The sequence below is a fragment of the Pollachius pollachius genome (genome assembly GCF_949987615.1).
Source record: "Pollachius pollachius genome assembly, chromosome: 5".
Classification (NCBI taxonomy): domain Eukaryota; kingdom Metazoa; phylum Chordata; class Actinopteri; order Gadiformes; family Gadidae; genus Pollachius; species Pollachius pollachius.
In genome coordinates this window covers 16,280,419-16,303,533 of record NC_136938.1, presented here as the reverse complement: position 1 = coordinate 16,303,533, position 23,115 = coordinate 16,280,419, and the positions used below count along the sequence as shown (strand labels likewise).

The 23,115-nt window shown below is 40.6% G+C and overlaps 3 protein-coding genes across 4 annotated transcripts in view; all 3 read left to right on the top strand.

Annotated features, from left to right (window-relative positions):
* map2k5 (mitogen-activated protein kinase kinase 5) overlaps positions 1-2,869 on the top strand; it is a 50,296-nt gene extending 47,427 nt beyond the window's left edge. For both annotated transcript variants that reach the window (XM_079736163.1, XM_079736164.1), the window contains one exon: positions 913-2,869. In XM_079736163.1, coding sequence (XP_079592289.1) covers positions 913-1,023 — 111 coding nt within the window. In that variant the 3' untranslated portion in view covers positions 1,024-2,869. The remainder of the gene's footprint in view (positions 1-912) is intronic.
* A 6,992-nt stretch (positions 2,870-9,861) lies between these two features.
* Positions 9,862-14,768, top strand: LOC307076218 (SKI family transcriptional corepressor 1 homolog-B-like; the record flags this gene model as incomplete). Its single annotated transcript, XM_079737126.1, has 6 exons — positions 9,862-11,604; positions 12,061-12,163; positions 12,652-12,714; positions 13,471-13,545; positions 13,710-13,784; positions 14,569-14,768. The coding sequence occupies exons 1-6, from the start codon at positions 9,868-9,870 to the stop codon at positions 14,766-14,768; spliced, it is 2,253 nt and encodes a 750-aa protein (XP_079593252.1). The 5' UTR covers positions 9,862-9,867.
* Positions 14,769-17,690: 2,922 nt separating this feature from the next.
* LOC307075883 (E3 SUMO-protein ligase PIAS1-like) overlaps positions 17,691-23,115 on the top strand; it is a 47,868-nt gene continuing 42,443 nt past the window's right edge. Inside the window, exon 1 of the mRNA XM_079736614.1 lies at positions 17,691-17,729. Coding sequence (XP_079592740.1) covers positions 17,706-17,729 — 24 coding nt within the window. The 5' untranslated portion in view covers positions 17,691-17,705. The remainder of the gene's footprint in view (positions 17,730-23,115) is intronic.

The following is a 23,115-nucleotide window of genomic DNA, read 5'->3' as shown; positions in this document are numbered from 1 at the left end:
GCCTCTTTCACCCGTTGACCTCCTGATCTTTGACCAGATGAGAACAGATTTAGGTCTGGGGAAACCGCCCGGGTCGGCTATTGAGCCGCTTTGGGTAACATTGGACATCTTGGTTTAAAGTCCAACTGCCTTGTTCTTGCTCTTCTGTGGAATGGAAACAAGAGCTGAACATATGTTGGTGATTTGGTGCATGGACTCAGGCATAGTTGTAAAATTGGTGGTTTTCCTTGGTTTGCAGGGGATTGAGAATGTGGTCATCCAATTTTCTACCTTGACATTGTTTTGTTTTATTAAGATATTGTTTTATTACGTTTTTCACATGTTTCCGTACATTTCTAGCATTATTACAGAAAAACTTGGTCTGACTCCCATTTCATCTGTTTTCTTGCATCAGCTGAGCAAAATCATGTTGTTTTCCGAGATAGAACTTCAGTAATGTCAGGCAGTGTTTTAACATGACACTTTGACTGAATGGTGATTAATGGAACGTCTGTGTAGTTTATGGCAGGGAAATCTTGTCTTCTCAAATGATGTTCCCGTTCTCATGTTGCCTGCTACCAAAAGCACTCGCCTCAGGCTGGCAATTCCACTTAATTTGAGTGGAAAGCCTTTAAGAGGACTTTAACAACAGTAGCGCAAACTTACAATAATAACTAACAGCACTCCACAAGAAATGTAGAGATTACAAAATAAACTATTTTACTAAATAGTAAAAAGGATTTTATTTCAAATGTATTTTTTTACGAAGGATTTTATTGTTCATTCAGTATATTACTACTAACCCGTTCGGAGTCAATTCATTATATTTTAAAAGACGATAAAACCCAGGAGGGCTTTGTGATAACGATTAATATCTGTTTAAACAAGTTGACCTTTTGAATCACATGACGCCTGTGTAATGATCTCATGCAGGATCACTCCTTCATGGTGCAGTACAACGACGGCAGCACGGAGGTGGTGTCCGTGTGGGTGTGTGGCTGTCTGGAGCAGAGGAGCACCCATCAGGGCCACGGACACATGTGACCAGGGCCGGTGGTGAGGGGCTTACCTTCAATCAAGCCCCAAATATGAACCTGTGTCTGGGCGGAGGGATGCATTGTTGTCATGTATAACTTAAAAAGGTATACAACCACTGTATATTTATAATTTTGTAATTTCAGAGATGTATCCAAGATGACGCTGTTGCTCTTCAAACAAATGTTCAGGCAAAAAACGGCCATCTATTTGCCTATATGTTTTTTGTGTGCCACCTTTCATTACCTCGCCAAACTAAACTATGCCGTTTTGACCCCATTGAATTAGCATTGCTCCCTAAATGTAGCCTTTGTCTTAACACTCTCTATACTCTGTAGTCCAAGCAGCTCTAGAAACCTGATCTTCACCAATGTGTCTGTGTGTGCAGAAGGTGGCTCCAGCCCTAACCACAAGCATCTATGTTTAATGTAGTGGCATCAGAACAATCCTTAACAGCCAGTGGGAGAACAAATTGACTGGCATTGATCCTCTTATTAGATCATCCTCATCCATGCTCATCTGTTGTGCTCCCTCTCCCTGCTCTGCCTGGTGTTCGGTGTACACCCGTCTGTTTGTATCTGATTCATCAGCCCTTCATTTAAAACCCCTAATTTGTTCAAGTTTTACAAGATCTGAAGGCTATTCTGAAGGCGTGTGCCTGGCCTTAGACATCATAGGAAAGGTCCAATAAAAGTACCAGTAGTACTTTTAACAAACTCAGATGAGATGACTTATCCCCGGGATATCTTTAAAGTGACAAGACATTCTAATCGTTTAAACCTTGTTGTTTTGATCTCCAAAGTTTGTTTTGGTCCATAACTTCCCTGTTTCTCCAACATTATTGCCAACTATCTGTTATACTGGTCTTAGTAAATAGGGTTTAATAGGACTACTACAACTTGAACAGATACTTAATTGTAATAAGTATATTTTGGTTGTAGAGAGTATATTATATACACTTGCATACATGTAGTTCTATGGATACCAAAGTGTACATTTGCAAGCCAAAGACAACAAATGTTTAATGAATGTTTAAGTATATAATGCCATGAATACAATATACCCAGATAAGTAAGTAAGTAAAGATATAGCCTTTCTTCAACATATTTAGTGAAATGATTTTATATTTTGCCAATTTAATATTTCAGACGGAATTGCATAGCAATAGTGCCACACCTGTAAACATTTTGCATGAAGAACTATTGGTAGCCAGTTCTAGCGCCATCCTTCCATGTTTTTCCGACAAGGCAACTGGTTTGACATAGTGAAATCAAGTGGAAATACATGTACAGTATGTATTTATTTTATTTTTTATACTGTTACAAGTGGTGGGGATTGGTTCTCAATCTGAATTGTAGAAGCCAGTATTGGTTTTGCTAGGCCACTACACTAGACACCTGAAATAACGTTCTGAATCGAAGAAATAAAGAGTTTGTTGTGTCCAAAACTGCAATTGTCCTTGCAAAGGGACCTGATCGTGCCGGACCCTCAAGCATGTCCATTGCAATCTGGTTGAATTGGAACTGACTGTCTACATTTGAATGCGAAACATCTTTCTCATTCAAATGTAGATTACCGGATTGATATGAGTCAATCTGGATTTTGTTGATCATTGGTCACTTGCTCTGTGGAACAGTTATAGGTTGAGTGTTCTTATACTGTTATTGTAGCCTTATACAGAACAAAGTATTACTTGTGTTGCACACAAGTACAGCAGAACTTGGTCAGCACCAAGCAGACTAGAAGTTCATTGATTAGCAGCAAGGGCTTCAAGTTAAACTTGTTTCCGTCTCGTTCATTGGATTAAATATGAGATTGATGATGTCTGAAGCTGTGTTGTTTTATTCCTGTGAAACTCTTGCCAACTTTAAGTTGGACTTGTAATTGATGTACAATGCTTTATCATTATTAAAAAACATTTTATGTTTCTGAGTGACCTTATTGTTTGACTTTTGTTCAAATAAAATGTTTTAGTACAGAAATATTGCCCCCTTCTAAAGATGCCCATTCATGTTCTACAATGTAGAACATGAAAAAAAAAACATTGGTTCTAAAAACTATTAATATATTCCTGTCATTTCATGTAGCATCTACATGAAAAGAAAGCAATATATTAATGGTTTTAGAACCAATGTTTTTTTTTCTTCCATATGCCATGGCAAAATTATAAATAGGTCCAATATCAAAAGAAAATTAACTGACCAGTCTGGTTCTACATGTTTATTCTGACCTGTTGCATATGCTCTCAAAAGTAAATTAAAGTGTTAATTTCTTCAGGACTTTCTCCAAGGACTCTCAGATCTGATAGCATTTCTGTTCAACGTGTAAGCGCTTGAGGCACACCACTAGAATAAGTTACAGCATTCCTTTCAAACTCAGGGTTCCTCTGTTTGGTTTCATATTAAATATGTTTTTCAATGGAAGAATCCAGTATTAAAAATTAATTATAAAAATATGCAGGCAAATTGTTCAACACATTCATTTGCATATTTATCTTTATTTCTGTCTTAACTTTTGATTTCTGTATTGCATTGAACTGTGGTGAGACAACGTGTCCTAAAAAGATCTTATACTGAGAAGATTTATGACAATGAGTTCTGTTTTTAACATTTAGCTCTTTAAAGGTGCTGTTGAAAACATTTGTTTGCCTTGACTGCCTGGCATTGAGACCAGGGTTTTCCAAAGAAAACCTTTTCACACCTCTGAAGTAAATTGTTACTTTGTTTTTATTTTAAATGATCAGATACTGTGCAACAGAAATTCAACACAAAAGATAAGAACATATTATGGTCCTTATTTATGAATCTCTGTAAAGCACCTACACGTAGTTGCTACATGTACAATTAAAATATACATGACTTAGTCACTTACATGCAGTGAGAGAGCGAGGATCTCAGGTGAGATTCAGTTGTCATGAAGAGACAACAGTGTAAAGATATTTGAGGCTTGTTTCATGCTTTCCTCATCGGTTTAAATGCAAGTCGTGCAACATGCATCCAATCTCACAGAAGGTTGATTTTACTCCCTTTACAAGCAGTGAGAGACTTCTAAAGACACACCTCTCTCAAACAAAACAACAAAGCAGCTGTGAGTCCAGGGTGTCCAAACTTGAAAATGTGTTTGATGTAAATGATACATATTTTTGTTAAAATTCCTCTATACAGCCGGTTGTCTTGCGGGCAAATATGATTTCTCATTATTTGGTCAATATCTGGCTGGTCTGATTTTTTCTGGTTTTTGATTCATAGCAACTTGTACATTTTACGTTGACACGTACATATTAAACATTAGGACTGTTAAACCCTGCTTATACTCAAATCATTTAACTATTATTTCTGTCAAGAACATTTATTTTATCGGTAGCATCAGCAGACTTTTAATTCATAAGGCAAAAGGCTCATAAACTTGCTTCCTGTTTTATTAGTCTTGTTTTGTTTTTAGGATGAGAAAAGTGTCATCAGGATGCCTGGTGAAGAATATGTAGTAATTATCCTCCCCTTTCGTTTTGCATAATGTGTCGTCTATGATGAGGGATACTTTTATTTCCTTGTTTCCTCTATCTGCGCGCTTATTTTTGAGTGCATGAGATAGGAAGGAGGTTTAGCATCCATAATGTTATATCCTCCCCAACACTAGAGCTTCAGCACAAATGTCATTAATGGGTTCATGTTACGCAGTCATTAAAAGACGCTCAGGAACTTTGCCAAATATCAATGGATCTAGTGTATGCTGTGTATTTGATTACATGAAATGCCATCTATCGAATAGGGGGAATAGCTGTATTGCTGAAATACTTAAATTTCAAAGCTCCAATATCTGATGCAAAATGTGATTCTGCTGAATTTGTCTCAATGCTTTATTTAACGTTTCAAGCAAACGTGCGTAGTAAGTATGCCTGTTTGCCCTTGTGTGAGAGGTGCCCTTCCCATGTCTGGGCGTCCCGTCCCGGATATGCAATATTTGTCCCGTCGGCGCACCGATTAGTCTTTTGGGACAGGAGGTAATACAACACATTGCTGCACTTTTTATTTCGTCACATAGTAAATGGTCTAAATATAGACTAGGCTTCTTGTAGGCCTATATGAAGCAATGGTTTCGTTCTCAACGCAAATTGGGAGTTTTTTGTGGTTAATGATGGCCTAATTTGACGAAATGAAACGATAGGTCTACTAGCCCTTGCCTACAGGAAACCAGCTTTAATTGCCGCCCCACTGTTTAGTAAGAAACACAAGGTGATGCACATCGTTGAAGTCCTGCCGATGGATGTGGCTAATGATGGCCAATGTTGTCCACACTCAGATATGCTTGTCAACTGCTAAACCAAGAAGATCAAGCGATTGACTTGTAAAGTCGCCTATTGGCTTTATGTTGTTTCCTGCATACATGAAACCCTACTGCTCTATTGCTGCTATATGTCTATAGGCCTACCTGTGACCTATAGAGACATTAAGTCTAGAGTGGGATTTCAATTCACAATCTCATCTTTCGGATCTTTCCGCGGGGATATTGACCACCACTCATTGTTTAGAAATGCGTCTTCATTTCAGTCCGTCCAGGACAATCATACCCCCGCCCCCTCGCCACGGGGGCTCTTACATTGTGCGCGCCGATGACCTTTTCACGGAGCGGTCCAAGTTGATTAGCACATCAGCCGGGACAATGAGTGGCCCGTCTGTACACAGCCATTATCCACATCTCTTTATCAATGTCCTGTAATTAAAATGTCACCGTTTAATTTTCCAACCAGTAGGGCCCTTCCGTCCTCCCCATCGTTCCCAATCGTATGCCAATAAAAAAAAGTAGCAATCGAAATGCTCTTTTCACCGGAGAGCAAAGAAAAAAGCACACGGGGTAAGCGTTTAAGTGCGCCGAACAACTGGTGATCAATAGGCCCGTGGCCTAAGAAGACGATTGATCGGTCTCTAAAAGGGAATTTATCGGGGTCATGGTTTATGGGTGCTGCTGATACAACTGTTAATTATAAAACATTTCGGGGCTCAATTGCCGCTGTTATTAAAGCTGTTCTGATTTGGACAGGTTTGATTTATCTTCCATGACAGAATGCAACTTGCCGAGAGCTATATAGCCCTAGTTAAAACGGCCTTTAATGGTTCTTGCCTTTTTTTTTGTCGAGTAGGCCTATATATGACAATTGTGTTTCGGGTGTCTTTGGTCAGGCGCACTGATTGATAAACCAGATCGCTAAAAATGAATAGCGACCTATGTGGTGAAATTCGTAGGTGAGCTTATTATTCTGGTTAGTTGGTTGTTGAGAGAAACATGTGCAGTAGGCCTAATAGAAACAGCAGCTGCAGGGCTACAAGCCACCGCAATGCTTGACTCAACATGGAGCATAAGCCCCCTGTAAAGACTTGTACGGGTTCGTTGTTTATTTATACCGACTATGAAAAATAATCATTGCCACGATTGGCCCTGTAGGTCAACTTACCAAGATATGTCAGCGCGTCTTACTATATAATTAGCTATCCAAGGTAGAGCTACAATAGCGTAGGCCTAATATATATGGCTGAATATAGGACCCTCCCCCTCCCAAATGCAATTAAACGTTTATTTAACCTAATAATAGCCAATGGGATTGGATGTTAGTATACTCACATCTTAAATATTTCATTAGTCTGAGTTCAACTTGTGAGTTTGGAATTCTAATGACTTAAACCCAAACACATTAATATTTTAGGACACGTTTGTGTAAACCGTTGAATGCATATAAATGAGGCTAAGGTAATTTGCCCCTTTAAAAAAGACCTCATTGATGTGTATCCAACAGTAGCCTAATAAAGGGCTCGCCTAAAATTACCGTTGAAATGTCTAATTAAAAACTCGTACTGCGCTGCTCTCGTGCACAAGATGCGCGCCGAACTCCCGCTTTAATGAGCACGTCGCCAGCCACGTGAGCTCGCGTTTCTCTGGAATAAGCGCGGTGACAATGGCGCATTCAGTCAGTGGTCTAAATAATTAAAAGGAAAAGAATAATTACAGTATAAAATTGTAATTATTGTTGGGCTGGAGGAAAGCCTCTTGATTGTGAAACGGGAGAGGATACGCTTAGGCTGTATCAAGTTTAGCTAGGCTCCTTTCCCCATCAATATTGCAGGGAGGTAAGCTGATGGAACAGCCCCGCCATCTGAGACAGGTGCGGCGTGAGGCTAATGCGCTAGCCGAGACCTCCGACTCCAAAATAACACAGACCCCATCAGAGACATGCACGAGTTGTTCCTCTTTATTGAATGTAGGCCTAACTAAACAGTTGTTTTTTTGTGTGGGGGAGAGGGGGGGGGGGGGGGGGGGGGGGGGGGGACAATAGGCTGTAAGGAAGGTAGGTCTACTCGTTTTGGCTGGTCCTAAAATTGGTTTGATAAAATAGGCTATTAAAAAACCTATCCTCAACTTAATCCAGCCTTTATTTGATCTAGATGATTTACGGAATTCAGCCACCGATATGCCATTAGCCGTCCAGTCTGTGGACTCTCTGTTTGGCCCCTCAGATTGTTCTATAGCGAATGCGTGACTGCAGGTTAACCGATGAGGCATCGATCTGGTTATGAATATTTAATAGTGTTTTAAATGTAACCAACTGGGTCCGATTACAATGTTGTGGTTTACATGCACAGTTCACATAATTTGCGCTCGTTGATATATATATTTATTTAATAGACTATGCTATTTTCTTTTTGCCCATTATTTTAATACATTCTTCATTTTAGCATTCATCAGCTTGTGTTTAGCGTGTGTGTGTGTGTGTGTGTGTGTGTGCGTGCGTGCGTGTGTGCGTGTGTGTGTGTATGTGTATGTGTGCGCGCGCGGCGGGGGCGACGTGCGTGTGTGTATGGGGGGGGGGGGGGGGGGGGGGGGGGGGGGCTGGCGTGTGAGCAATTGACAGACTTGCCTGAGGCATATCAGCTCTTCTTTGATTCGGTCTATTTTCATTGCAAAGTCTGAAACAAAAATGCAGTGTGCGATTTAAAACGTGTCGAATTATTTGACAAGCGAACAAAGGCACAAGACTCCAAATTCGAGACTTTCTTGGAGAGGCCTCAAATTGATTTGCGTGTCCACGAGAAACTTAACAGATGGTCCGGTAACTTGATAAATTACACACTTTTTCTATCATTTTTTTGCGCGAGATACGATACCCACACCCATTTTTGTCAATTTGATTTATTTAAGATGCCTTTGTTCAATGTCATTATCTCTCATATAAGACCTACATGATTAAGATGAGGCTACACTGTCTCTTTAGTTTATATTCGACGTTCATTGAATAATAGTAGTCAACTAGGCCAATAGCCTAATTATTCTTGCGAATATTCATGTAATAATTAATTTAGGCAAAGAATCCATCGGTCGACCATACGTTGCTCAATCTCTGTAGGTCTTCATGCAATCAGTCATTTATTTACCTAGCCGCTTAGGCCTATTTGTTCAATATTTTGTAATTTTTGTATAGGCCTATGGCAACTTTTTAGCGAATCTGCTCCAAATGCAGCGAATCTGCTCTTGTTTCAGGACCGGGACACAAAGTGGTTGACAAAAAAGGGATCGTTAAGTGGGTGTGCCTTTGCTATTAACTTAGTGGTCATTTGTAGCGCGAGGAGGGGAGATGCAGTTAGAAAGAGAGCGCCATGTGGCCACTGGCTGTCATCTGCCATTCAGCTCGGGAGGACCGAAGGGGATGGATGTCTCGCTCGTGCGCTAAGAACAAATTACAGCTTCTAGATTTTTTGACCCGGCAAAACTTGTATGTATGACACTGGACTCTGCTTATGTGACTTTGACTCTGTCTGAGTTATTTTTTAATATCAATATTGGTTTGACTCGCATCGTGGAGTAGCTATACCGTTGTTTATTTTTGGGAGAGAAAAGGTAAGATCCTTTGGAATACCCTTCTTTGATCTATCGTGTTCCTTTCGTTTCATAATGTACTGTCATGTTGTTATTTCTTTTTATAAAGACCATTGCTCACAATTCAAGTCACCTTGGATAAATTCAACAAAATCAAATGCTTGGTGAGATCCTGTTATCACTCAATATGTTGCCGCTTAGTGTCTTTTATGGCGACAAATGAATGTGAACGTGTAGGCTATAGGCTATAATGTAGCAAGCGCACAGACTGAGAGGGGGGCTCAGACCTACTTTTCAAGAAAACCACACACGATAATCTTCGTAGAAGCTTTAATTATATATAGCCTGGTCTTTTATTAACAAAGCAAATAAGCGCAGTGTAACCGGTGTAATTACCAACAAAGCGGCTTAGTTGTTCATTTCCTTCTTGATAAGCGCATTGGCGCAGCTCAGGCTGCGTTTTCCTTCTGTTCCCCTGCGTATAAGGATCTTATGTGCCTCTTAAGCAGTCGGCCGAACCACTTCACAGATTTAACGGCATTGGGAATAGGTCCCACTAACGTTGGGTTTGGATAAACTAAATGAGATTAGACCAAACCCTCCTTCCCAATAAATTGCAAGTTAAAGGCTACAAGAAGTTTAAATGTTTAGGCCTACTTCTAAATAGTGTTGGATTGCATAATCATGTTGTAGCCTAGAATTAATATTGCACTCAAAAGAGAATGATAATATGTAATATAATAATGCACAGAAAATAGTAATGTCTGCTGTTGCACCCGCATTTCCCACCTGAGATCGTATCTTCATTATATTTATTCTAACGAACGATCATTGCATGTTATTAGCGTTAAATTATTATTTAGGCCTACATATTTTTGATTGTCATTTTTATTGCCATTTTCCCCCATCAATGTCCTCCAAAGTGCTCCAAAAGACCAGTATCTCCATGCATTTATTCGAGGTTTGCACTTTTCTTCCAGACTTCCAGGAATGGAATCGATCCCCAGCCAGCTCTCAGCGGGACGAGACTCCAACTCTTCCCCTGCGTTGAAGCAGGACGCGCAGAGCTTCTCCAGCAGCAACTCCCTCAAACCCAACCAAGTCAGCGAGACCTCGCTCTACGGGGTCCCCATCGTGTCCTTAGTCATAGATGGACAGGAGAGACTTTGCCTGGCGCAGATATCAAACACGCTGCTGAAGAACTACAGCTACAACGAGATCCACAACCGTCGCGTCGCCCTGGGCATCACCTGTGTCCAGTGCACGCCGGTCCAGCTGGAGATCCTGAGGCGTGCGGGCGCGATGCCGATCTCCTCCAGGCGCTGCGGTATGATCACCAAGCGTGAAGCCGAGCGGCTGTGCAAGTCCTTTCTGGGTGCACACAACCCACCCAAACTACCGGAGAATTTCGCGTTCGACGTCTCTCATGAATGCGCCTGGGGCAGCAGGGGCAGTTTTATACCCGCTAGATATAACAGTTCAAGGGCTAAATGTATTAAATGCACCTTTTGCAACATGTATTTTTCCCCAAATAAATTTATATTCCATTCCCATCGCACGCCCGAGTCCAAGTACACCCAACCAGACGCAGCCAACTTTAATTCATGGAGACGACACCTCAAACTGACCGACAAAAACTCCTCTGACGACATTAATCACGCGTGGGAAGATGTTAAAGCCATGTTTAACGGTGGGAGCCGAAAGAGGACATTACCTATGAACGGCTCGGACATGTCCTCTCCCATGAAATCACAGAACTCGTCTAACCACACACAAAGAGGCTCCCCCGAAGTCGGCCACAAAAGCTTAAGGTGTGACGAGGACAGAGGCACCAGCCTGAGCCTGTCGACCGCCCCACGGAACTATCCAATCATCCCAGTCCCAAGTAAGGGCTTTGGGATGCTTCAAAAACTTCCTCCGCCTCTGTTTCCCCACCCCTATGGATTCCCTGGGTTCGGATTGTGTCAAAAGAAGGATGATGGTTTGACAGACTCGAACAAAGCCAACGTCCCGGCTGTCTTTTGGCCAAGCGCGAAGGATAGTATCTATCCCACTTTCCCGATGTTTTGGCCCACAGCCGGCGGCCTACCACTCCCACCTTACCAACAGTCAGCCCCCAAGCCCCCGACAGAGCTCTTTGGCGTCAGACAGAATGACCTCGAGGCTTCTGACCAAAGTGACAGATGCACAACCACCCCCAATGACAGTTACCACGACAGCGAGCGCTCCCCTAGCGCTCAATCAGCCCGCAACGACGAGGACAAGTCTGGGGACGAGACGGGACGTTCTGCCGATGGCCCCACCAGCCAGAGGAAACTGAGCTACATATCGGCCTTCAGACCTGTGGTAAAAGACGCTGAAGCCATTGCCAAACTCTACGGCAACCGAGACACCTACAGCGGCGTGCGTTCCGGGTACCTGTCGCCAGACTTTGTCAGCGAGAGCTCCAGTTACAGGTCAATATCACCGGATAGGGACAGTGTGGATGACCCTGACGTGGACGTGGAGTCGAACCGGGGACACGAGGATGAAGACGCTATTCAAATGTCGGCAGAGTGTCAGAGCTCCCCTGTACTTGACCTGGCCCACCCTGAATCCAAAGAAAACCAAGACACTGCTGCCCCTAGTTTGAGACCAGCATCACCGGAGAATGACAGCGCAGCTTTATCTGACGAAGAGAGGACGAGTGCGCAGGTTTCAGAAAACAATATTTCACCACAAAATGAAGTAAGATGGTTTCCAAGCTGTGCGTTTAGCAGTGGAGCAAAATCTATTTTAAAACGAGGTCTAGACCCTACAGTTCTGTGTGGTAACTTGCAGTGAATGTTTATTGGATTCGCCAATTACTTGCACTTGCTGCTGACATCTTTCTACGTAAAAATCCTTTCGTATTGGACTAGGCTACATATTGTTATGCATAGGCCTATGCTATATTCTACACCAAAGTAGATTTGTAATTACTAATACTTTAAACGCTAATTAGTTGCCATTAGTTGGAGAAAAAAATAAGCCAAATAGGCCAATATATCGTAAATAAATGACAGCTCCCATGGTTTGAAGACGTGGCACAATTATCTGAAGGAGTCAGGCTGTAAACGTATGTGCTCAGAGAATATGTTTGGCAAAAGATAGAATTATGTATAATTGGGGTTGTATTACACATAATTGTTTTCTTTTTTGCAGGTGTACACCGATGAAAAGGATAGGCACACGCTAGGCACACGCTTTTCGACGGAGTCGTCGTCGTTTGAATCAAAACACTTAAATTGCCTCAACGAATCGAATGGTAATTATTACCCTATGCAATGAAACGGTTGTTTATTTTATGATGCCGTGTACATTTGATCATGTAGGCCTACTTTTTTCTCATGGTTTTCATAAAACGTCAACGCATTTCAACTAGAGAGGAAATTTCAGGGACTAAACTTGCGTGTGTGTGTGTGTGCGTGTGTGTGTGTATGTGTGTGTGCGTGCGTGTGTGCGTGTGTGTGTGTGTGTGTGCGTTCGTGCCCGTGTTTGTGTACAAGCACTAGTGTGTGTGTGTGTGTGTGTGTGTGTGTGTGTTTGTGTGAGTGTGTATGTATGTTTGTACGTGCGTGTGTGTGTGTGTGTGTGTGTGTGTGTGTGTGTGCGCACACGTTTGTCCACCTATTCCGTCTTCCCTCGTCATGTTGGATAGGAAATCGACAGAATAATGTTAATTCGGTTTTTGTTAAATAATATAGGCCTGTATAGGCAAACCATGAAACAACTTCGTGTATCTGTGTTACGCAGTCCAAGACGCTTCGCCTATCGACGTCAGCGTGCACGGAAAGGATATTGAAAACATGGCTAAAGGTAAAGAATGTAAAATAAAACATTTTTGCATATTTATTGTACAAGCTTTTATGCTCAATATTATTTTTAAATATTATGTTTGAACTGCCAAATACATGGCAATTTATTCCGAGGAATATAAAGGCCACTAGGTTGTCATACTTTAATATATTATTATTATTATTATTATTATTATTATTATTATTATTATTATTATTATTTTATAACGAAGTTTTATGTTTACAATCAACAACTGATCATCGGCATATCATGATATAGGCCTACTGTTTTGCATGGAAGGCTTAATATTTGTCAGTCTGTTGATTTTGAGGATTTCAGCAATTGTATTCAAATCTAGCCCTGCTTGTTATTATAGGCCCTACATCTAATATCAGTTGTTAACCACTTAATCAACAGACACGGAGTTTGACTTAATTTTGCAACACAAATCGTTTAGAAGCTATTAATATTTTAATGAAAGGAGCCAAGTCGTCGTTGGCGCCCCTCAGCCCAAGGCGAGGCAGCTAATTATTTTACAACGCTTGGAAAAACCGTGGGGCTCCACTATTAGCGTTGCGGCCTTCGGGCCATTCAAGGCAATTACTGTGGCACTGTGCAAATGAAACCAATGAATTGGTCGTTTCTCAGAAATGGGTATCACGGGGATTCTTTTTTGTGGAGATTGTTTAAATTTGGTCTGCACCAGATGAGATTGTCACATGACCAGGTATGGTTTAAGTATAATAACGAAACAAAAATGCATTCATTTTTCTGCAGAGGAACTCCAGAAACAGCTCGTGGAACAAGTTGAGTTGAGGAAAAAATTGGAGCGAGAATTTCAAAATTTAAAAGGTAGGCAAAAAGGGTGTTATACTCAAGGGTGATACTTTATTAGCAGAAGTGTGATAAATGAGTGAAAATGGCATGTCGCGCGCGCGCGTGTTCTCACGTATGTTCATCTGTATGACAAACTTGTACCACGTTCAATCTAGAATGTTGTTTTGCATGCTCTTCAGATAACTTCCAGGACCAGATGAAGCGGGAGCTCTCCTATAGGGAAGAAATGGTCCAACAGCTGCAGATTGTTCGAGGTGGGTCTCAGTAAGTTTTATGTAGAATATAGAACTTGTTTTTTTTTCATTATTCAGTATGATATTATGGCAAATTATCTTACAAATATAGGCTAAAGTCTAGTTATATGTATGTATTTACATACATACATACATACATACATACATACATACATACATACATACATACATACATACATACATACATACATACATACAAACAATATCGAAACCTTACTGTTCGGTTTGGGATGGGTATTTTCACTACAAAACCATTCTCTGGAAAATAGAATAGACATCCCATTATGTCGCACTGTATCAGTTACATGCAGTCATCTTAGCTATTAACACAACCCTTTAAAGGATTGGTTTAATGTTACAGCAACACAGTAGTAGTGATAGCCTACACATAATGGCAATCCACGTCAGACAAAGAAAAAGCTCCACCTTTTTTCCTTTTTATTGAATTGTATCGTATTGATATAATCTTATATTAAACTTTGCTAAATAGGCCTACATTGTGCAGCGAATTGGCCCAATAAAGAAAGACTACGACGTAAACTGAAAGGTAATTTAATTCACTGCAAGAAGAGCGGCCCATGTAAACCACATAATTATTGTCTTTCATAATTATACAACTGCAACTTTTCCATTGGAAATGTCCGAACCAAACAAATTCATCGAGCTGTTCAATGCGCGTCCCAGTGGATCACAATTACAATTGTTTGGTTTGATATAATTTGTTATGGGTGAAATGCCACTCCAGCAGCTCACGGTGGTCCTCCTTCCCCGTTTCTCCCCTAAGATGCTGACCCTCCACCGCTGTACCGGAGCCTGCACCTCCAGCCCCCGTCTGCTGCCGCCCTGGCTGAGGGCACGCCGCGGTCGGCTCTCTTCAAGGCGGCCAAGAGCAGAGGTCCACCTCAAGAGTTCATCTACGTTCGTCTCCCATCTGTAAGCCATGGATTACCCACCTACGGACATGCGATTAACTGGAGCACTTGAAGCGAAAGCTTATCACGACCACCACAACCACCACAACCAACCCCAGACCACAAAATCTCAAACTATTTGGAAATCAGGATGATGTCATTTTGACAACATTCTGACATCCAGTCCAACAATGCATTGATGTTATGAGGCTGCAAAGCTTTCAAGAGGCCGATACAAAAGAATCTCAACATCAGAGGGGTCGCCTCTTAAAATATTCTACAAATATAAAAGACTATACAAATACATACAGTATATCTATAATGTGATGATGTGCAATGAATTGTACAATTGTGATATTAAGTTAAATATGTATATCATGATATAGCTTATGTTGTTTAACATATTGTTTCTTGTTTTACATATATTTGTTTTGTATTGATGTCTTTTAATTTTCTTTGTTGCTTAGATTATGTGGCCCATTGTATGTTGTTGACATTAAGCACTTTAAATGGAAACAAAATATGAATTTGACCACTGCTGTAACACTACACCAAATTATGTCATGATACTATCTTTTTAAATCTATATATATTATTTTGATAGAGCACTTATTCACACAATCAGCACCACTTCAGATCTAAGAAAAGACCAAAAGGAGGCGGTGTGTCGCTCAAACAATGCATCCTTTCTCTGCAGTGTACAGTTTGTTTATACAGGTAAACTATATTGAGCCATTTATACACATGTGTGGTTAAAAAAAAGCAAAGAAATAATGAAACAAAAAAAATCCAAATCTTGCAGGTTTCAGGTTTCAGCGAAATGATCCAATATAAAATAAATACCCCCATTATGTCTTGCTTTATGTTGTTTAAATAAAATAAGTGATTCACCAACATTCAAATTCACATTCATTGATGTAGCCTATGATGCTCCTAAACACTGATCACCCTGCCATCGCGATCAATAGCATTGATATAATTTAAGTTTTGGAAAGGATCACAAAGGCTACGTGTAAACTGCCATTTCATGTATCCCCTTGGCTTTATTTAAACCATTAAACTTGTGTATAATTATGATTATTATGATTATTGTTATTCCTATTATTAGGCCTATTTATTTTTTGACCCTTATGAAAACCACCCTGGGAGAAGTGATTACCACGGCGATACTGGTGTCTCTGATCATCTATCCACGACGACTTTGGGGTTACTCCAGTCCATGTGGGGCCTATGTATCCATGTTGTTGTTATTAAAAATTGATAGCCACTGACTGTTTAGAGTCGACTGTCTTTTCTATTTTGTAGTAGAAGCCTGACACCTAGCGGTCTTTAGTAGAACACAGGTTACCCCTTATTAGATATGAAGAAGGCCTTAACAGGATTCTATAAGACAACTGCATTAGTGCATGACAAGTCAAGTGGACTTATAATGTTTGACATTGAGTCAGGGCCCGACCTGACCTCATGGTGAAACCTAATTCATCTAAAGGGACGACTAATAGGTATTGATTACACGTTCGCTCTGATGGCTCCTTTTCCCCAGACACTTGTGAGACAGATATTCACATAATGGCAGTGAAGTGATACATTCCCATTTCTATTTCTCTCTTGAAATGAACCGCCTTATTGTCATTAGGATGGAGAATTAGTTTGACATTGGGTTCGTGCCAAAATGTTTTTTTATTTTATTTTTATTTTAACATCTGAGAAAAGGGAGGGTAAGCATTGGAACTTCTTTCCAAGTAATCAGCCTTCTATTACCCAAGCTGCAATGGCGTGTATGTGCCTATGCTGTCCTCGCACGTTCTTTTAGGGAAATACTTTCAGGCCTTTTTAAAGGAGAATAAACGTGAGCTTAAACTTCCGTTTAATTGACATCGGCTACAAACACAATTTGCACAAGCCAAACGAATCAATGTCTGCAACGGAGGGAATACATAAGAATTACCAAAAAGATGACCGATCTTTGTATTTGCATGTTTGTGATGTATTTCGTTACAGGCATGTTTTCGCTGTTGTTCCTGGTGGTTATTCCGCTTGATTCTGCACTAGATCGTTACAGCTGCAGCTGACATTAATTTGAACATTAAGGCACCTGTTGTAGTTCTCTCTGCTATAGACTCTGGATTTATGCGTCCAGATTTAAAATCGGAATTTAGATGAACGTGGTTATCTTGTGCAAAAAATAAATGAATAACATGCATTGATAATTGATTTGTGCAACACTCCAGATAATTGATATTTGTAACAAGCATTGGGATTTGTGCAATTTACTCAGCATACTGAGTGAGAAGTCAACAAGGAAATTGATAGTTGGAAAGTATGGTTCAAATCAGTTCATATATCAAACGTCAAGCTGTTCTATCTTCATTGTAATTAAGAATTGCATGGAACATATTTCTAATTGTGAAGACAATCTGGATGACTTGATCATTAATCGTTGTTGGTAATTTATTGGTTTTTTTATCCATTCTTTGTTCCTTTATTAATTTATTCATACGTAAATTGCCATTTTCTTTATTTGTAGCCTATTTAATTTCCCTCCCTCCCTGCGGTTCAGGTGCACAAGGTTAGTTTGTTGTGATATGCTGCCATCTACTGGTTCTTGACCTGAAATGCAATAATCTGAACTTTGAGCCAATAAAACAGTTTTTCTCAAGGTATTTGAAAGAAAATATTTTAGGTTGTAAACTAATTTACCCTGATTCAATTTTTTATTATAATTTGATTTGTAAAATAGACAACTTATAGGCAAGAGTGACAATGAATCATCAGTCAACTGTTCATCAAAATAATGTAAGTAAGCAATGTATGACCTTGAACCACAAAAAATATTTTAAAAGGCTTTAGCCTCACAATACAATTATTTAATAGGTCCATGCACAATACAGATTGGATGAAAAACCATTCCCTCTGTTGCCATTTGCGCGTCCGCGGCATGGCCACGGAGGGTTCTGCGCGTCCCAGTCATGTGACCAACTTCTATCACGCTTGCGCAAAGAAATACAAGATGGCGGAGAGTGCGGAACTGAAGGTAAGGCGCAGCTTGAAATCATTATAAATTTAATCGGTTGTCAGGCGTTTGCAAGCAAAGTCCTATTTGGACTCCACGACTAAAGCTTAAGATAATTTTGATTTCGTGAAGTGTTTCATTTAAATTGCAAGAACATGGGAAACATTTTTGAATCTCCAAAAGCCAAAGCCCAGCCAGCATGTTTTTGTTGATATTGAGAGACAAGCTGGTTTGCCGTAACTGTGTTTACTGTCTGGACGCTACATGCTTTAAACGTTATAATGACTTCATCATCTTCGTATGCGAAACAAACATATTGCTTTCATTCATGGTTATGCCGGACGCTTACTGTCCATTGAGTTATATTTAAGATTTCAGTCAGCGAGAGGAGATTTCGGTGAGCGCCGTCAGATGACAACTGGGTCGATGTCAGTTATTATCTGATTACTGGCTGTTTTTGTCTTAAACAAAACGTCATATTCATTCATTAAGTGCCATACAATTGGAAGCTTCAGCAAAGTTGGTTGACAAAGTTCAATAACGGAGTAAATTATGATTCAAAGTGTTAGCCGAATGGTGTAGGTTGGTATTTTAGGTATTTTATTTGCTATAAAATCAGACCTTTATTTTTTCTCGTTGAGTATACATACTTCATAAAAATAAACTTTGTTTAAACTGGGCATTGTTTTATCACTTTGCTTGATAAAACATAAACAACTACGAAATGTTTGTAACGTTGTCACAATAGTGTTATTAGTTTAATATTGCAATCAAGAATCGTATGTGTTGAAATGTTCAGATGAATTCCTCTGCAAAAGTGTTGTAAAAGTTTGTGCATTTAAACGAGTCAGGACTCAACGAGTCAGGAGTGAGTCCATCCATCCTACAGATTGGATTTGTTTCAGACAACACTATCGTTAATCCATTACTTCCATTTTAGGCTACTCCATTTGACTAAATTGTAGCAAGGTTAATGCAGTAAGCGAGCAGACATTTGTCTGCAAATACATTCCCAGTAGTTATTGGGTCTATAGCAGAAACACGTTTCTAATGAACGAGGAGGAGTCAAGCTTGATACACCTACTCTTTTTCTGAGCTATACCCTGATGTACATTTTTTGTTGCAGAAGGTTGTGTGCCCACATTCTTGGTGTGTTGATGGTTCTTCTAGCGACCTGAAGAAAATGTCTCTTCTCATCTGGAGGTCAGAACCTCCTTATGCCTCAATCTATGCCAGAATAATTTAAGGGCAATAGCTTTAAATCCGTTCTATGAACAAAGTAATCGTACAATTATTTTGATTTCTAGCTAGAGATGTCTACCAATATTTGGGAGACAACAATGTCATACTCTCTCAAGGCAATGTCTTGCTAATGCGGTAGGTGTTCAACAATCAGAAAGCAAACATGTCTTAAAGTGATTGTGCATGTTTATTCATAGTATAACTGCTGTATTGCCACAACAAAGTGACCATGGTGGGTCCATCCCCGGGACTCAGAGTATGTCAGAAGTGCTCCCTCTCTCACCTGCACAGCTGCTGCTCCAGCAACAACCTGGCAGTACAAATAAATGTCTGTGTGCCGGTGGCTTATAGGTGGAGACAGTCTATTTGTAGAGCCTGCGGCTAGGTTAATCCCTAATGATACAGGGCCGTCGCTGTGCTCCCCTACATCCTCTCTCAGCACCTGCCTATTTCTTTCTTCGCCAAAGTCGTTACCACCAGTGGGCCGGCGATGAGTTAAGAGAGTTCCTGACGTCTGCTGAGCTGAAATCACTAAAGCAGTTGATGACTGTTTTCATCTTTGCTGTGTATTTCAAATTGTCTGTGTGTCTGTGTGTTCACTTTAAACACAAAGCTGGTGTTTTTAGCGTTGTTTAGTGGTGTTGCGCAGTATCACTTTAGACACGACCTGTCTAACACGTTGATAATGGTGGGATTTGGATGTTAACATTGCTTTTTAGACTGAAGTAAGAAGTATATGGAGCACACATTGCCAAGTTTTGTAAAACAACACTTTCTCTGACACACGTAAATGCACTGCATAAATTCACCACTGACATCCACAACCGGCCACTGTTCAGTTTTCAACTCTTGACTTTAGATTGTATGCTGCTAGCATGTCATGTATCCAACCTATATCTATATGTAACATATGGGCTCCGGAGACCCAAGTGCCGTCAGCCTGGGCTACAGGATTAATGTCCAATAATAGAACCCCTGCTCAGTGTCTCCGGAGAAGGGAAACCTGTGGGACCACCGTGGCTTATTACGGCACCCATCGGCTAAACACACTTTAATTATCTTCTCCATAGGCCACTTTGGTGGGGCAAACGGCCGGCTGGATCCCTGTGCTTGTGTCGTATATGGCTGGCGTATTTACGGCTATTTAGTTTTGTAATTTTAATTCATGGTTTGCGGGATTCTCGGTGTGGCTTAACAGTGAAAATAAACATGTCTCTTTTCAATTGAAATGTATATGATCTACTAGCAGTGAGTCATATTTTTGTGTGGTAGGTGGAAGGAATATTAGCTTTAGCATTAGCACATCATACATACTGAATAATTAAGCAGTAAAGGATGTAGCCAGAATAGATAATATGTTGGAAGACATCAAATGGGAGCCTTTGTTTGCCCCCCCCCACCCTATATTATGTAAGATTTAGAGAATCAATCCAGGTATATTTAAACCTGCTCTGTGTAACTCTTTCAATGCACCCAGCCAGCACTTTTGTTATAGTGTTATATATAATTTTAATGCTGAATAAACAATAAAGAGTACAATATCTCATATACCCGCAACTCAATTAGGCCGAAAAGATTTTCTATGTAAATTAGGTCTGTGAAAAAAATGAAAATTATATTTTCCACAAAAGTGTTGGCTGCTGAGGAAAGAGTTACTGGCTTTGGACTTCGGTTTGGATGACTTTAATTCAAATATTTGGATGAAAACCCTGGACCCACAAAACATTTAAAATATGTCTATCCTTTTATTTTTATTTTTCATCGAGAGGAGGCTGTGAGTATGGTTGGTGTTTGTTTGTGTTTGTGGGTCCTTTTGTCAAGTTGGAGTAATGGTCAGCTCTTAACTGGCCTTTATTAGCAGTTCTATACCGTCCTGCATGTTTGAAATAGAATGTAAACATTTCCTGCTGTGATGATGGTTTCAGTATACAGGTCGTCGCACCGGTATGTGTGGAAAAAAAAAAGCTGTGTGTGTGTGAAAAAGAGACCAATGATGGTCATTGTGCAGTTCATTCCCCTTAGAAGTAAGGTGTTCATCATTGGTTAAACCCTGGTTCCAGCAAGAAGGTGAAAGTTTCACTTTTGGTTCCTGTAGTTATTTTCAGTTGTGGGCATCCATCCACACAGTGCTCATTACCCCACCACTAGCTGCTTGTGAACCCCCGCTATCTTGGCTCCACATCACACATATCTTTTTGGATATCAAAATGAATCAGTTAAAAAGGCAAAGCATTTCATGTTGACTCTCCTGAGGCATGCTGGGTTTGGACTAGGTATGCCCGAGGCGTACAGGTAACGTCTTTTGAGGAATCATTCATCTGGGTTGACTCGGTTATATCTGGCAATCAAGTATTGTTTTAATGTTAAAGAGGTGATTTTTGCGTGTTCTTGGTGTTGTTTTTTTATTTGGTTATCTTTTGGCTGTTATTTGTTTATCCGATGTATGTGAAATAGATTTCAGTCCCATAAAGTTTCCTGAAGGCTGATACCCGATGGCGGCCAGGACAGTGTGCACTGGTCTAAATGGTCCTGTAATGTAAAAACCTGGCCATCCTTTAACCGTGTGCTTCCATGGGATCTGTATGTAGATGTACAACAGCAGACATGGTTATAGAGTAACCGATCGCAATCAGCGACTGGGTGGGGGAGAGAAGGACAGTGAGTAAATTGGACGGATAGTGAGAGAGAGAAACAGGGACATGAATGGGTAATGTAGGGCTGGCAGTGATGGTTAAAGCGAACAGGCAAAGAGAAAGCCTAGAGAGACAGTGAGCGAGAGACACAGAACGAGAGAGGTGTGGGTGTGGGGCTGGGGGTACAGCAGAGCCCCAGCCTGAGCTGGGTGGTTAAGAGGATGGGGGATGGTAAAAGAGTGGAGATGGGGAGGGAAGGGGGAAGACTGGCTCAAAGAACAGTGGGAGTAGAAGCTTTTATGCAATGTCCAGGTACTGCACAGTGCAACCCCCCCCCATCACACACACACACACACAGACACAGAGAGAGACACAGAGACACACACACACACACACACACACACACACACACACACACACACACACACACACACACACACACACACACACACACACACACACACGCGCGCACAACCAGTACTAGCAGGCAGCTCTTCTGCAGAGCCTGCATGGCACTGCAGTGCACTATACTATATAAATATCTATTTTTGTTTTATTGGACATTTAGTTCACATTGGGGGTGCAAAGGTGTTCTTGAGTAAACAAATTGTTATCAAATGGTTAGCCATTACAAATATTCTAATAGGAAAACATTTTGTGGTAGATTTTTCTGACATCTTGCATATACATATTCTATGTTTGTATGTATTTTGGCCAAGTTTGGAAGAGGTTGTATTTCCACTCAGAATCTGTGATGTGACGGATACGGGAAATAAAGAGGTGATCACCGGTATGAGCGTGTCTAGTGGCACATACCTGCCCAAAAGTGTGACAATGTCTGTGAAACACACATGGATTTTGTAATATACTGATATTGATGTATAAAATGAACCCTGCAACTGATTTTAGAATGAGTCCAAAGAGCCGCTCAAGAATACAGGAATGTGCTAAATGACGGAATCAGCACATGCGTAGTTGCGGCAACGTCACAGGTGGGCACACCTCGTTGACATCAGGCTAAAATAATTTCTGTCCCAATTAACTTATTAAAACACTAAGGGCTGTGCATGCGGCGCCATTTCTTTGCCGCCTTACACTCTGACAGCAGGAAGACATTATGGAGGCCCAGGACGTCTGTGTACCACATTATTGGAGCACATTATTACTGTAGCATGCATATTGTGCTCTACACTGTTACTTGCCATTGTGTTGTATCCATATGAAGCCCACTTATACCTGCAGGGGGCTTTTCACTTCAGAACAAGAAGATAACGGCTCCTTTAAAGTTTCAACTTTATATGTTAGAGCCACTTTATTACCAACTAACCAATGGAAAAATATCGATACACCGATTCTTGTACTGTACATCGGTCTTTGCCGTTATTTCCCTTGTTCATTGCCATCAGCCTACCAGCAAATACAATGATATTCATAGATGGCAGGGAACATTGATTATTGGTTGTGTCACATCAACAAATTGTTATTTTCAATATTGGTTTCAGTACCTATTTAAATGAGTTTCTGTCCCTTTA